General features: G+C 45.0%; 2 protein-coding genes across 2 annotated transcripts in view; both read left to right on the top strand.

Moving 5' to 3' along the window:
- The window catches only part of LOC136614908 (zinc finger protein 721-like), a 39,379-nt gene extending 28,340 nt beyond the window's left edge, over positions 1-11,039 (top strand). The window contains exons 4-6 of the mRNA XM_066594143.1: positions 184-287; positions 6,609-6,732; positions 9,707-11,039. Coding sequence (XP_066450240.1) covers positions 184-287; positions 6,609-6,732; positions 9,707-10,995 — 1,517 coding nt within the window. The 3' untranslated portion in view covers positions 10,996-11,039. The remainder of the gene's footprint in view (positions 1-183; positions 288-6,608; positions 6,733-9,706) is intronic.
- LOC136608229 (oocyte zinc finger protein XlCOF8.4-like) overlaps positions 1-17,022 on the top strand; it is a 158,423-nt gene that overhangs the window by 66,269 nt on the left and 75,132 nt on the right. The window lies entirely within an intron of this gene.

The following is a 17,022-nucleotide window of genomic DNA, read 5'->3' as shown; positions in this document are numbered from 1 at the left end:
GATACCCCTTTTATCCATGTGGTGAAGGCTTTCAGACCCTGTTGCTCTTAATACTCATTAAAAGAGGTTCTGTAAATCTCATATGATGATGTCCCCCGTGTGATTTAGAGTCTTTATTCATAAAGCCGGCAGTTCTAGAACCTTCCAGTTGATCCATTTTTCTGATGTTCTTATCCAAATAAGTTCTTCTCCTACATGATTCACTGAGAATGGACAAAGAGCGGAATGAAGTTACCAAAAGAATATTAAACTTCACCTTGGAGATCATCTACCTGCTGACCGGAGAGGTAAACCTTTCTATACAGCTTTATTGTATTATGTAACAACTAATACTAAGGGAAGAGAAAATCCTTTCTATGAAGTAATAGGAACAATCCAGTGTCCTGTATAACGGCTTCCAGACCTTCCAAGTGAAGGAGAACTAAAGAACTGAGCAGCAGAGAATGTGAAGATCGGCCACCGATATGGTCAGTTCCGTAAGGGGGTAACTAGAGATGAGCGAGCACCACAATGCTCGAGTGCTCGTTACTCGAGTTGAACTTCCCGCGATGCTCGAGGGTTCGTTTCGAGTAACGAACCCCATTGAAGTCAATGGGGGACCCGAGCATTTTTGTATATCGCCGATGCTCGCTAAGGTTTTCATTTGTGAAAATCTGGGAAATTCAAGAAAGTGATGGGAACGACACAGAAACAGATAAAGCAGGCGAGGGGCTACATGTTGGGCTGCATCTCAAGTTCCCAGATCCCACTATTAAGCCACAATAGCGGCAAGAGTGGGCCCCCCCTCCCAACAATTTTTACTTCTGAAAAACCCTCATTAGCAAGGCATAACTTAGCTAAGCACCACACTACCTCCAACAAAGCACAATCACTGCCTGCATGACACTCCGCTGCCACTTCTCCTGGGTTACATGCTGCCCAACCCCCCCGCACGACCCAGTGTCCACAGCGCACACCAAAGTGTCCCTGCGCAGCCTTGAGCTGCCCTCATGCCACACGCTGGCCTCATAGCCACACCACCCTCATGTCTATTTATAAGTGCGTCTGCCATGAGGAGGAACCGGAGGCACACACTGCAGAGGGTTGGCAGGGCCAGGCAGCAACCCTGTTTAAAAGGGGCGGGGCGATAGCCCACAATGCTGTACAGAAGCAATGAGAACTCCAATCCTGTGCCACCTCCGTCAGGAGCTGCAAACGTGGGCATAGCAATGGGGAATCCATGTGCCACACAGTATTCATTCTGTCAAGGTGTCGCGTAGCTCAATCCACACTGCAAGGGGAAAGCCGTCTGCGCTCTGCCCCCTACCCAAGACAGTCAGTACCTTTGTGCCAGACAGGTCAAACACCGCAATGGGAGCTAAGTTTGCACCAACAGCATAGGTGGGTCCTAGGAAACCCAAGACATGAACCAAAAATTGATCTGAGCGGCCAAACATGGCAGACTTGCACCGCGCCCACGGCATAGGCCTCGGCCCACAGCTTCAGCAATCCTAGGCTGGAAGCGGACTTTCACTGCACCCAGGACATAGGCCTCTGCACAAACCCTCAGCAATCGCGGGCCTACAGCGGACTCCAATGCTAGCGTAGCTGTGCACGTCTCATTAGCGCTGTATTGCTCCTGTAGTTTGTACCAATGCAGTGCCCCGGATAGTAGAGCTAATGTCAGATTACATACAGGTGGGCTTCAGCCCACACTGCATGCCCCAGTCAGACTGGGGTTCTTTATAAGTAGACACAGGCAGGTACAACTCCCTAATGTGAAGTCCGTGTGGACCGAAAGCATGCGTGGCTCGCTGGAAGCCACCGGCGGTACATAAACAAATCCCATTGCAGTGCCCAGCATAGCTGAAGTAACGTCAGATTAAATGCAGGTGGGCTTCGGCCCACACTGCATGCCCCAGTCTGACCGGGGTTTTTAATACATAGACACTGGCAGGTACAAATCCGTAATGTGAAGTCCCTGTGGACCCACAGCATGGGTGGCTCCCTGGAACCCATCGGCGGTACATAAATGTATCCCATTGCAGTGCCCTGCTCAGCAGAGCTAACGTCAGATACAATACAGGTGGGCTTCGGCCCACAGTGCATGCCCCAGTCAGACTGGTAATATGTACCTTAACAGTAACTGCGTTGGTGGGAATGTGGTCGAGACTGCGGACCTAGTAACGCGGTTTTATTTAGTTGGTTTTTGGAATGTGGCCAGGATTAAGTGGGCCGTGGCGGGGGGATGGTGGGGGGGCTCTCTTGTTGTGTCGTTAAAGGTGAAATTCTTGGACTGCCACCAGACGGACCAATGCAAAGGTATTTGCCAAGAATGTTTTCATTGTTGGGGGAGGGGGATGTTTTTGAGGCACTACGTGTCCTCTCCACATGTCCGTGGTTATATGCACCTTAACAGTAACCGCGTTGGTGGGAAATGGCCATGCCGCCATCATGTCTTTGGGAAGCCTCCGTTTCCACACCCCAGTGACATAGCATTAGCAGCAGTATAGGCAGAGCCCAGAATTAGTAACATTTCAGCGGTAGCATTAGGGACAGGCGCCAGTAACATATCACTAGCAGCAGTATAGGGGGAGCACAGTATTAGTTCCATTTCAGTAGTAGTAGCAGTCAAGACAGGCCCCAGTAACATATCACTAGCAGCAGTATAGGGGGAGCACGTCCTCTAGGCCTACCCCTACCCCTCAGCATGGTGTATTACGAGTAGAGCAGAAACAGAACGCTGTAATTAAATGTGCCGCTTATTGGCCTGTGGTTGGAGGCTGACTTCGCTTATGGAACGCACAGCAGAGCCAGGAAACAATTATGCACAAGCCTGTAGTGAGACCTAGGTGCGTATGACTGAGCTACTGGAATTCACAGCGCAGAACCAGTCAAGTGGCCAAAGGCCAGTGGTAGGCCTTAAGTATTTTGCTTCAATTTTTTAAAAATGGTGAGGTGAGAAACCAGACAGATATGCAGCGTATATATGTATACTGTTTCCCTCTGGCGGGATGACGACGATCATGTAACGGACACAGCAGAGCCAGGAAACAATTATGCGCAAGCTTGCTGTAACGCTTAGCTGGGTAATAATGAGCGACTACTAGTACCCCCAGCAGACATGCAGTAAACTGAAGACGGTCACAGGCAGCCCAAATATTGTATTTTTTTCCAATTTTTGGGAAAAAGCCCACTGCCTATATAGCCTGTATATGGATTTCCCTGTTGGAGGATGACTGTGGTTATTGAAAGCACAGTGCAGCCAGAAAAAATTATGCGCAAGGCTGCAGTAACACCTAGCTGGGTAATAAGTGAGCGACTACTACCCCAATTGTTTAAAATGATGAGGTGAAAAACCAGACAGACACCATATGCAGCGTATATATGTATACTGTTTCCCTCTGGCGGGATGACGGTGATCATGTAACGGACACAGCAGAGCCAGGAAACAATTATGCGCAAGCCTGTAGTGAGACCTCAACAGTACTGCACACGGTCAGATGTGGCCCTAAGAAGGACCGTTGGGGTTCTTGAAGACGAATATAACAGCCTAACACTTTCCCTATAGCAGCTACAGCAATACGGCACTTTCCCTAATGTGTCTCAGCGTGCATCTGTGGCGAGCCGCGGGCGGCCCCAGTTTAGATACTCGGGTGGCACCTGATCTCCCCAGCCACTCACTGCAGGGGGGTGGGATAGGGCTGGAACTTCACAGGAGGAAGTTGTAATGCCTTCCCTGTGTTACTATTGGCCAGAAAACGGCGCAAAATTTTCTGGGAAGAAAATGAAAGTGACTTGAACACCGCATGGTGCTCGTCTCAAGTAACAAGCATCTCGAGTACCCTAATACTCGAACGAGTATTAAGCTCGGACGAGTACGCTCGCTCATCTCTAGTGGTAACCAATAAGCTAATAGTAATGTTATAGGAGCAATGAGAATGCTAAGTAGGCTCATTGTAATGAGGAGGAATGGGCAGCCAGGAACCAGCAGGATCACATGGATGGAGTTCGGCCTGCAGACTTGGACTTTTGCCTCTCATTTTATATTTATACAGAATTGTAGACCATTGGCAGCAGGTGGAGCACATGGTCCAACTAGTCTGTCCTTCTATTATTTCCTTTCTATTCCTTTCTTGGCTATGCTTATCTCCGGTAGGTTTACAGCCACTTACTGTTGATTTTTCCAACATCTTCTGCTAGAAGTTTGTTCCAAACCAAACATCTACTACTCCTTTTTTTTCTGATATTCCTCCTAAGTAGTCTCAGATTATGACCCATCAGGTTTCCCTATTCTTTTAGTTCCTCGGTCAGGGGTGTCAAACCTATTTTCACCAGGGGGCCACATCAGCATTATGGTTGCCTTCAAAGAACCCGTTACAAGCCTCATTCACACTTGCATAATTACTCTCTGTTTTACCTACATATTTTTTACGCACTCCATACTGACTGCCTAGTCCCCATTCATTTGCACTGGGGAATTCAGACATGCATTTTTCATGTTTGTATTTTATGCATGTGAAAAAATTGCAGCATCTCCTTTTTGGTTTATACTACGGCCCGAAATTGCCTATAAAGGTCAATAGGATTGTGTGAATATGCGCAATACATGTATATTCACTGCGTATTTACACATAAAGGCAAGAGAAATGCCAGAAAGTTCTAAATATGCTGGAAATATGAACAGTTTTGGTTTGTGAAAACCCTGAGTATTTCACAGACTGACACTGTATACGCCTGTGTGAATAAACCCTAAAGATAATTACTCCTTACTGTGGCTGTGTGTTGCGACAGGTTTTGTTTTATGTTCACTGAGATCTGGTCTATTCTAGTGCTGTTTTGGTTTTCCTCTCAACTTTCTCTGGCACTGGTGGGAGTCTTCTGCTACCTGTTGCACCTACTTAGTAATTAGGGTCGGCTTTTATTCCTGTCTTGGTTGTGGATATGTGCTGATTATTCTCAGGCTTCATCTGATGGTTGTTGAAATCAGAGCTGGATCTTGGTCTTTAGTTTTTTCCTGCTAATCTCAGGCTAAATACTGTGGTTAATGGTGGTAGTTGTATTCTTAGTTGTTTACTTCTGTCCTAGTTAGGGACAGTGAGAGGCCAAGAAACGTGGGTCAAGTGCATTCTTATCAGAATGGGTCATCCACTATATATCAGGTACAGTCTCTTTATCTGAGTAATGGAAAGTTCGCCTCCTCCATCTATTCCACTTGTTACTGGTGGAGGTTTATGTTCTTTGTTCCACTGTATTAACATAGCCCAGGAACTGTTCGGGAGACTGGTTTTGGTTCATTCTGGTCAAATGTGACATAATCAGCAAATACTTTTTCTCTGTGGGAAGTTGTTTTTGTTTTTTTCTATGGATCCCATATAGACATTATCTAACCAGTTAAGAGCACTGGCTTTTGAGGTCACTGAAGTCATAATTACATGTTAATGCTGCCATGTTACTGCGGTAACATGGCAGCATTAACATGTAAGAATGTAAGCCTAAGAAGACAAGTGACCTTCTGCCCAAGGCTGGAGCAGTGCCACAAATCTATCCAGAGTGTTGCTAGGACATTAGTCTCTTCACTCTTTCAGGTATAAGAGAGAGTCAGTTAGTCCTATAGTCCGTCTGTCTCTGTTAGTCAGTCAGTCCTGTAGTCTGTCTGCCTGTTAGTCAGTCCTATAGTCTGTCCGTCTCTCAGTCAATCTAATAGTCCATCTGTTTCTTAGTCAGTCAGTACTTTATTCCGTCTGTCCCTCAGTCATTCCTTCTAGTCAGTTTGTCCCTTAGTTAGTCCTTTAGTCGTGCTTGCCAATGTGTGATCCTTTATGGTCCCCTGTCCATGGCCATCCCACATGCGCAGAACAACATTTTTGCCCCGCCCCCTTTAACTATGGCCGGTATTTTTTCATGACAAAGGTGGCAACCCTAGTTGTAAGGCGTGGCTGTACATGCTGATGGGGGGCCTTAAGTAGTATCTTTCTGTTCAGAGTGTGGTTGTGACAAGGAGGAAACGTAATGGTTGCACATCTCAAGCTAAGTACTGTAGTTACTGGTGGTAGTTGTATTCTCACTTGGTTGTTTACCTCTGTCCTAGTCAAAGCTGGAGTTCCACCCGATGAGTGATGGATGGGGTGTGTGATTACTAGAGACTATATAGAGCTGAGCCAGTATTGAGTGCCATTGCCATATGCTGCTTCCATCAGTTGGCCAGCTCGAAGTCGGATTACACCTTGTCAGTTCTTTGCCTAAGACCTGTCACCATTTTTGTGATGTGATTGCATTAGACCTCTATGCAGCGGGATCACAATCTCTCACTTTCTACTCAGGGAGGGATACTGGGTTCAGCTTCCTACATGTCTCTTTCTATACACAGGATTACATAATAGTGAAGACATCGGGTGACAATGCAATTCCCAACAGCCATCTCCATGAGTCAGGAGGATGGAGCAGGAGCCAGAGCCCCATCACAGAGGCTCCTCCTCACTTACCGATACATGAGCAGAAGATCCTAGAACTCACCAACAAGATCACTGAGCTGCTGACTGGAGAGGTGACACTGCTGAGAATGCTGGGTAATTATACAGTAACAGCACTAGAGGAGTCTGGGTAATGACGTTATCATTGTGTGTCAGGTTCCTATAAGGTGTCAGGATGTCGCTGTCTATTTCTCCATGGAGGAGTGGGAGTATTTAGAAGGACACAAGGATCTGTACAAGGACGTCATGATGGAGAACCACCAGCCTCCGATATCACAGGGTAAGAAGAAATTTATATATGTAGTGGAGAAAACAAAAAATAAATATATTTGTGAGAATTTTTCAGACTATTGGGCTAGTTTCACACGAGCTGTCGTGTCTTTTTGCCCATGATTTTTGAGTGTTAGTGACGCTATTTTCTTTTTTTGCATTGCTGCCGCCCTATAATGCACGTTTTGTGTGTTGCGGTGCTATAAAAAGAAGGCTTCATAGGGAAATATGAGAGAGAAAAAAAATTGCACAGCGCAAAAAGATAGAGCATGCTGCAATTTTTTTTTGTTCTTTCATCATCGCAGGAGTGAAAACATCGCTAATGGAAAGGAAAGCATTGTATATCATTGGTTTCATTAATTAGCTTTTTTAACTGACTCTCACATCAGGTGAGAAATCGCACAATTTTCTCACCCATGTGAAGCCACCCATAGGCCTCTTTCACATGGGCAACAGCAACATCGCTGCATTTTCTCACGGCCATATTGCAATCCTTGTGTTGCTACAAAGTTGCACGACTTTATAGCTCCCTTTTGCCAGGATTTTTGGAGTGCTGGAAATATAAGCCCTATTCCAAAAATAAGCCCTAGCGGCACTAAAAAGACACAATGCATCACCTAACGGACGTCTCCGCCGCATGTCTCCTCTCAGGTACCCACCACTATTTTGAAGTCTTCAGACAGCGCTTCCTGGATCGGAGGTTCAAAAACCCTACCTGCAGGAAGTGCTGGCTCTGATTGGTTCTTGAGCGCCGCAGCTCAGCCAATCCCTGCAGCACTTGATGTACCAATTACAGCCATTCAATGCAGCCGCATGAAAGTAATTATCGCTTCTGTGTGAAAGGACCGAAGCCATAATCTTTGGGATGACTTTGGGGCACTTAAGTGGACAACATTCGTACAGTTTAAAAGGACCCCAGAGGCTCCATACGCATTAGACTTTAGTTGTCCGGCTGCCAAATCTACCGTTATCAGCAGGTTTTGGACAAGTCTCTAATGTGTCCGGGGCGGCTCAAGCTTCCTTTGGCATATGATCTTGGAGAAAAGAAGAACCGGGGATGTTAAGTTTCATAGCCGGATCCTCCTGTTCCTGGGAGATAAGGCGTCATCAGAGTTGTCTGGCTGCAGCTTACCTCTAAACACATGAACGTTTGGCCCAGATGAACTTTCATCCATGTGGGGTATCCATGGGAAACGGCCGTGGGATGAGCAATTGTTCTTGGAACAGTTTTTGAATGTGTATGGGCACCTTAAAGGGGTTGTCCCGCGCCGAAACTGGTTTTTTTTTTTTTTTTCAACTCCCCCCCCCCCCCCCCCCCCCCGTTCGGCGCGAGACAGGGACCTAAAGAAAAAACCGGACAGCGCTTACCTGAATCCCCGCGCTCCGGTGACTTCTTACTTACCGGCTGAAGATGTCCGCCGGCATCTTCTCCCCTTGGTGGACCGCAGGGCTTCTGTGCGGTCCATTGCCAATTCCAGCCTCCTGATTGGCTGGAATCGGCACGTGACGGGGCGGAGCTACACGGAGCCCCATTGAAGAAAGCAGAAGACCCGGACTGCGCAAGCGCGGCTAATTTGGCCATCAGACGGCGAAAATTAGTCGGCTCCATGGGAACGAGGACGCTAGCAACGGAGCAGGTAAGTGAAAAACTTTTTATAACTTCTGTATGGCTCATAATTAATGCACAATGTACATTACAAAGTGCATTAATATGGCCATACAGAAGTGTATAGACCCACTTGCTGCCTTGGGACAACCCCTTTAATGGTCCGAGTTTATGGTGAATATGGAAGGTAATGATTATTGTCCAGTTATAGACAAAAAAGAAAACGCATTTTGCCTTAGGTTTTTGTTTTTTCTGAATAGCATTTTGCCGTGAGGCATGCAAGGTGTGTTCAATTTCTTGTAAGGATTGTTACAGATGTGTCAATAGCAAACATATATATTTGCTTTTTTTAAACGTACAAAAGGAAAAGTGTGCAAAAGAGGCCTTTCTTTTACTTTTTTGAATATTTTTAAGTTCTGTCTTTTTTTTTTTCTTCAAACTTCCATCATATGATTGCCCAGATAATGCACTGCAATACTTCTATCCTGCAGTGTATTATCACTTGTCCTAACACTCACAGGCTATGGAAGACCTAGATGCTGATGTCTGCCATTCATTGGCCCTCTGCGATCAATATCACGGGATGTAGGAGTGCTTCAGCTCTCATCCACTCCATATCAGTTACCCCTCTAGGCACAGTCCTACACCGATAGCTGTCCATGCCTCCTATGGAGTGTAGTAGTTAACCCTTTGACAGTTTAAGTAAATAAATCAAAATGGTAAAAAATAAAGTGCTTCTTCTGCCTCCGTTTGTCATCTCTGCATCATCCTGGGCACTTACCAGCAGCCCGTTACAGATCTGCAGACTTTTGTTTTTTGCATTTGAAGTGTATGGAGCCTTGAGGCTGCTGTAATCACCAACCCAGAAGTGAGGACTCCAACCCCATGCAGAGTTGGGTTTTCTCCGTAAATTAAACATAATCTGCACATCATTAAGTGTCATATTTAGAATTCTTTTTACTTTTGGGGGATATTGATATTTACAATAAAGTAAGCAGTATGTGGTAGGTTTACTTTAAAACCTGCATGAATCGATGCCTCATAAGGCGAAGTACATACAAAGGCCGGAATCACATGTATAGTTTTTATCTCGGTTTAGAAAATATAAAGAGGTGCTTTTTTATTTGTTTGTTTTTTTTTGTTTTTTTTTTGTTAAATCAATTTTTATTAGATTTTTTTTTAAACATACAAGGTATGGGAATGCATCAACAATAAAGAGGTGCTTTTATTTCCAAGTTTTGTCGGATCCAATTCTGCGTTTGTCTCAAAAAATGCAGCCAAAAGTGTGTTTCCAGCCTAATACAAATTCTGTAAATTTTTGTACTTTTGCGATTTGAAAAAAAAAAAATCTCAAAAGCCTTTTTTTTTTCCCTAACAGGTAATCCCCCTGAGAACTCGGAAGGAAACTTGATGTTATCGTGTAATTATAAAGTAGAAGATGAAGATATCGTGCAGCTCTCTTCAGCAGAAAACCTCATCACCCTTCATGTACATCCACAGCTTGTCAGTACAGATCTGTCATATAATCCTCCTAATCATGAGGAACCTTCTCCTGACCAATCACAGCTTGTCAGTACAGATCTGTCATATAATCCTCCTAATCATAAGGAACCTCCTCCTGACCAATCACAGCTTGTCAGTACAGATCTATCATATAATCCCCCTAAGCGCGAGGAGCCTTCTACTGACCAATCACAGCTTGTCCTTACAGATCTCTCGTATAATCCCCCGAAGCGCGAGGAACCTTCTCTCGACCAACCACAGCTTGTCAGTACAGATCTGTCGTATAATCCCGCTAATCATAAGGAACATTCTCTCGACCAATCACAGCTTGTCAGTACAGATCTATCATGTAATCCCCCTAATCATGAGGAACCTTCTCCTGACCAATCACAGATTCTTACCTCACCTACAGCTCACAAAGTGGGTAAAAAGTTTGAGTGTGGTGAATGTGGAAAACAGTTTTTAAAAAGATCAGGTCTTTTTCTACACACAAGAGTGCACACAGGGGAGAGGCCGTACTCCTGTTCACACTGTGGGAAATGTTATGCATATAGATCACACTTGAACGCGCATAAGAAGATTCACACAGGAGAGAAGCCGTTTTCATGTTCAGAATGTGGCAAATGTTTTGCACATAGATCATACTTTATTAAACATGAGAGAATTCACACAGGAGAGAAGCTGCATTCATGTGTAGAATGTGGGAAACTTTTTGTCCGGAAATCAGATCTTGCTACACATCACAGAAGTCACACAGGAGAGAAGCCATTTTCATGTTCAGAATGCAAGAAATCTTTTATCCAAAAATCAGATCTTGTTAGACATCAGAGAATTCACACAGGAGAAAAGTTGTTTTCATGTTTAGAATGTGGGAAGTATTTTACCATTAAATCTGATTTTGTTGTACATCAGAGAAGTCACACAGGTGAGAAGCCATTCTCATGTTCAGAATGTGAGAAATCTTTTATCCAAAAATCAGATCTTGTTAGACATCAGAGAATTCACACAGGGGCGAAGCCCTATTCATGTTCAGAATGTGGGAAATGTTTTGCAGTGAAATCAACTCTTACTGCACATCAGAGAACTCACACAGTAGAGAGGCCTTCTGTTAATAATGTGGGAAATGTTTTACTACTCATACCAGTTGTAGATATCATCAAATAATTCACATGTTTTGATTTCTATACGTGGAAAACCTTTTACAAGGAAACCAGAATGTGAAAAATGCTGAAAACAGATTTTTAACACATCGGGTTTTGCCTTTAGATCAATGTTGCAGGATGATGCTGGACTGGATGTTAAAATTATTTAACCACCATTACAAGATACAGAAAGTGGCCGTATACTTACCAATGTACTAATACCAGAGGGCAGGTAGAAGCACCGCAACTCCCAGCATGCAGACAGTCAGATGGAGGAGCATTACACAGGGTCAGGTACTGATGAACAGCCATTCACACCTTGTAAGCCTGTATGGTGCACTACAAGTACTAGGTGGTCTGACACCCTTTGTATGTGTGCAAGTATAGTACTGATCCGCTGCCACTGCTCTCCCACCCTGCATGTTGAGGGATCTGCTCACACGAGGGGGTCGGATACTGCAGTGGAAGACCTGTAAATGATCATGGAAACTATTTGCGTATGGTCGCATAGGCGTGTTGTTTTCAACAAGGATGTATGCGGATGGTCTGTGTGGAAGACTAAGCACAAAAATGCAACTTTTAGGGCTTGTTCTCATGAACAAGAAACTCGCTTGAGTTCTAATGATGCATATATAAGGCGCACAAATATGAAATCCATTCTTTTAAGTGGATTTATTCACATGAGCACTTTTTTTCCCCCTTGCAGTGTGTTCTATTTTGGGGCGTTCCCGCAGGAGGGGTCGCCCATTGTTTCCTATTGAACCTTCGAAACTCATATGCCATGTGATGTGCATGTGACGGTGATGCGATTACTCTCATTAAAGTATATTGGAAACACTTGCGATACTTCTACGCTCATCTGAATGTTCCAAAAAAATCGTGAAAGAATTGCATACGTGCTCATGAGACGCTTGAGCTCAGTGATGCTTTTTCCTGACAAACTCCCATTGTCAGGGTCATGTGATCTCATTCTGACTGCATGAGATTTATTTGGCTTTATTGTCTCTCAAGAACTCAGTTTTTCAAATTCAGCTGTAATATCTAATGGTTCCATTTTGGGGTACAATATGAGTTTTGCGATCATTTTTTATAAAAAAAACTTCCTTTGAGAGGGGGGACCAAAAAAAGCACCAGGTGTTTATAAATCGTTCAGAGGGGTCAATATACGAATTTACTTGTATCATCTTTATGACGGACTGCGATGGCGAGGAGTGAAAATTGCACTTTTTTCACAAATATTCCATTTCAATGCCCGATACTATCTGAACAACCTGCGCCACTGGAGTCATCCAGCTCTCATTCTGCTGCACAGATCCATTTGTTTCGGCAGCTCCCCACATGTGGGGGAATCCCAACAGGCTTTACTTCTGTTTCTTTTTGTGGGAATGCTGCGGGGGCCGTGGTGTTTCTGTTGCGTGTGAACACGCTCTTACTGTAAACCTTATTTTGTAGATAATCTAATGGTTAGTAACAAAAGATTGTAAATAGAGATGAGCGAGTATACTCGCTAAGGCAAACTACTCGAGCGAGTAGTGCCTTATGCGAGTACCTGCCCGCTCGTCTTAAAAGATTTGGGTGCCAGCGGGGGGGAGGGAGTGGCGTGGGAGAGCAGGGTGGAACGGGGGGGGGGGGGGGGGGGATCTCTCTCTCACTCTCTCCCCCTGCTCCCCCCTGCTCACTCCCGCAACTCACCGCTCTCCCCCACCTCCACCCGAATCTTTTGAGACGCGCGGGCAGGTACTCGCATAAGGCACTACTCGCTCCAGTAGTTTGCCGTAGCGAGTACGCTCGCTCATCTCTAATTGTAAACTTTCTTATTTGTTTCTTTATAAAAATTCAATAAACCTATAATTAAGAAAAACAAAACAAACGTGGATTTTTAAGTGAATTAAGAGCGTTTTCAGAACGGAAAAGCTACAGAAACAATAATCTCTTACGATGCGGTTTTTGTGTTGCCCATCGATCTCTATGGTGAAAGCCCGCTGCACATATCTGGTGTTCCTGCAATATAAATAGATGAGCCTCCATGCTGTCCGTATCAAAACGCAGCATTAGTCAAATGTCGTGCAGGACAAAAGCCATGATGTGTGAAGATTTGTAGACTTTCCTTCCGTTGCCTTGTACTGTAGACACTGCAGGATTCTCAGTGTTTACTCCCTGTGTGAAGGCGGCTTAATATCTTGGTATAGATGTAGTAGACATGATAATTAGTCAGTATAAAAAGTCTATTGATTTGTATAAACCAAATGTATTATGCTATTGTAATGACTTTTTAACTTAGTGGAGGATAATGGCCACACAATCTCATCATGGTATTTGTTGGACAATGGCATGGTGAAAGATGTGTGGTGTAATGTTAGCTGAGTACATAAATTGCACAAACAGCCTCTAAGAGTTAAAGGTCATAGTGTTATATGTATACTCGTCCAATACTGAGTGTTTTCCTAGCCCTCTTCCACCCCCCCCCCCACACAGACACTATTTAAACAATGAGTTGCCACGTACACAGACATTGCTTAAGGTTGCCTGCATGCTAAGAAGACAAAGTCCAAGCTACATCGGGCTTGAGGAAGGGTGGGCAGAGAGGCGGGAGATTCTATATGATCCGACAAATGAGAATCTTATATGTTACTGATGTAATCTGTTGCACGCCCATTAAAGGGCAGGTGTCATGTGTTATAATAAAAAGGCTGAGGCTCTACACATTGTAGAGACTCTCCCAGTTTTAGACCAGCATTTGTGTCTGATCTGGTCGATGATGTGTGCACACTATACAATTTGGAAGCTACAAAATACCCCGAAACCTGCTGGAGAAAATGTAATCCAGCTCATAGAGATTAAGGGAATTTATGCCCTTAATCCTGCCTTTGCTATAGAGCAGCACACTGCCCCCTGCTTGAGAAAGACCTCCTCAAGGTCGAAACATCGCAGCTAGCTTATGGAGGAATAGAGTTCTACCTTTTAAAAGACGAGTCCTGGAGGGCTGATTTCACCACAAACCAATGGAGTGGTAATTATACTGATATGGGTCAATAGGTCCAGACCTATCCTGATATCCTGCACCACGCTTATATATATTCTCCCACCTTGGGGCATTGTATTTGGGTTGTGCTGTTGCCCACTTCATTTATACTTTGATATACTGCTGGGAATGCTGGGTAATTATACAGTAACAGCACTAGAGGTGTCTGGGTAATGACGGTATCATTGTGTTGTCAGGTTCCTATAAGGTGTCAGGATGTCGCTGTCTATTTCTCCATGGAGGAGTGGGAGTATTTAGAAGGACACAAGAATCTGTGCGAAGACATTGTGATGGAGAAACACCAGGAGACATATAAGACATACATATATAGCATAGAAAAAAAAGTATATGTACTATATATATGCCCATATTTTTCAGACTACAAAATGCACTTTTTATCAGAAAAAATGTGTTGAAAGGTTTTTATGTCTAAAGGCCCCCATACACATTAGACTTTAGTTGTACGAAACCCGCTAATAACAGCCATGTGGCCAGACAACTCTAGTTTGTCCAGGGCGGTTTAGCTTTACCTTGATAGTTGATGTTTACGAAAGAAGAATCAGGGGAATCTTTATCAGTTTGGGACAGATGGCTCTTTTAAAGGAGTTGTGTTTTTTCAAATTAAACATTTTTTCTCAGCTCAGCATGAGTTAAAATAAAAAAAAATAAAGCAACCTTACCCATCTTTGCATCTCCTCCCCCCCCTAGGCACTGCTTCCACTGCTCTGTCCCGGTTCTCCGCCGCTGGGAGTCAGTGAGAACACTGAAGCCAATCAGAGGCTGCAGCATCACCTTCTGAACTCCTGGCATCTGCATTCACATCCTTGGTGTCATGATGCCAGGAGTTCCCTGCAGCCTCTGATTACCCGCAACCATCATCTGACTTCTGGTAGCAGAGGATGGGGACTGAGCAGCAGGAGTCGGTTAGTGGTGGCCCTGGGGATCCGAAGATCGGTGAATGTTTTCTTGTTTATTTTAACTTATGCCAAGCTGGTAACATTTTTTTATTTTAAACCACACAAACCCCTTTAAGCTGGTCATACACATTAGATAAAACTAGGTTGATGATTGTCTGGTTTTGCAGAAACAGCCATTCTAGTGTATATTTACTGTTACAGTTAGATAGTTAATCTACACAACTATACTTCTGAGAACGTTCTTTGAAGGAAAAGATTATGAGTAGAGATGAGCGAACGTACTCGTCCGAGCTTGATGCTCATTCGAGTATTAGGGTGTTCGAGATGCTCGTTACTCGAGACGAGCACCACGCGATGTTCGAGTTACTTTCACTTTCATCTCTGAGATATTTGCGTGCTTTTCTGGCCAATAGAAAGACATGGAAGGCATTACAACTTCCTCCTGTGATGTTCTAGCCCTATGCCACCCCCCTGCAGTGAGTGGCTGGCGAGATCAGGTGTCACCCGAGTATATAAATCAGCCCCTCCCGCGGCTCGCCACAGATGCATTCTGACATAGATCAGGGAAAGTGCTGCTGATGCTGCTGCTGCTATAGGGAGAGTGTTAGGTGTTATATTAGGCTTCAAGAACCCCAGCGGTCCTTCTTAGGGCCACATCTGACCGTGTGCAGTACTGTTGAGGCTGCCGTGAGCAGTGTTGCACAATTTTTTTTCTTTTGTATATCGGCCGTGCAGAGCATTGCGTCCTCAGTCTGCAGTCATTGTACAGAGTATAGGGCCAGTACTGGTGAGGCAGGGACAGTGGGAAAGGTGAAAGAGATGGCTATATAGGCAGTGGGCTTTTTAAAAAAAATTGGGGAAAAATACTATATTTGGGCTGCCTGTGACCGTCTTCAGTGTACTGCGTGTCTGCTGGGGGTAGTAGTCCTAATTAATACGCAGCTAAGCGTTACAGCAGGCTTGCGCAAAATAGTTTCCTGGCTCTGCTGTCTCCGTTACATCACAGCCGTCATCCCGCCAGAGGGAAACAGTATACATAATATATGCTGCCTAGAGTATCTGTCTGCTGTATCAGCTCAGCATTTAAAAAAATAGAAGCAAAATATGTAAGGCCTACTAGTGGCCTTTGGCCACTTGACTGCTTCTGCGCTGTGAATTCCACTAGCTCAGTCATACGCACCTACGTCTCAGTGCAGGCATGCGCAAAATTGTTTCCTGGCTCTGCTGTCTCCGTTACATCACCGCCGTCATAGCCCCAGAGGGAAACAGTATACATAATATACGCTGCATACAGTATCTGACTGGTGTTTCAGCTCACCATTTAAAAAAATAGAAGCAAAATATGTAAGGCCTACCACTGCCCTTTGGCCACTTGACTGCTTCTGCATTGTGAATTCCAGTAGCTGAGTCATACACACCTACGTCTCCCTGCAGGCGTGCGCAAAATTGTTTCCTGGCTCTGCTGTGCGTTCCGTAAGCGAAGTCAGCCTCCAACCACAGGCCAATAAGCGGCACATTTAATTACAGCGTTCTGTTTCTGCTCTACTCGTAATACACCATGCTGAGGGGTAGGGGTAGGCCTAGAGGATGTGGACGCAGGCGAGGACGCGGAGGCCCAAGTCAGGGTGTGGGCACAGGCCGAGCTCCTGATCCAGGTGTATCGCAGCCGACTGCTGCGGGATTAGGAGAGAGGCAAGTTTCTTGTGTCCCCAGATTCATCTCACAATTAATGGGTCCACGCGGTAGACCTTTATTAGAAAATGAGCAGTGTGAGCAGGTCCTGTCGTGGATGGCAGAAAGTGCATCCAGCAATCTATCGACCACCCAGACTTCTACGCCGTCCACTGCTGAAACTCTGAATCCTCTGGCTGCTGCTCCTCCTTCCTCCCAGCCTCCTCACTCCATTACAATGACACTTTCTGAGGAGCAGGCAGACTCCCAGGAACTGTTCTCGGGCCCCTGCCCAGTATGGGCAGCAATGGTTCCTCTTCCACTGGAGGAGTTTGTCGTGACCGATGCCCAACCTTTTGAAAGTTCCCGGGGTCTGGGGGATGAGGCTGGGGACTTCCGGCAACTGTCTCAAGAGCTTTCAGTGGGTGAGGAGGACGAT

This window comes from Eleutherodactylus coqui, chromosome 1 (assembly GCF_035609145.1).
Source record: "Eleutherodactylus coqui strain aEleCoq1 chromosome 1, aEleCoq1.hap1, whole genome shotgun sequence".
In the NCBI taxonomy this organism is placed as follows: Eukaryota; Metazoa; Chordata; class Amphibia; order Anura; family Eleutherodactylidae; genus Eleutherodactylus; species Eleutherodactylus coqui.
This window is presented reverse-complemented; position numbering and strand designations above follow the sequence as displayed.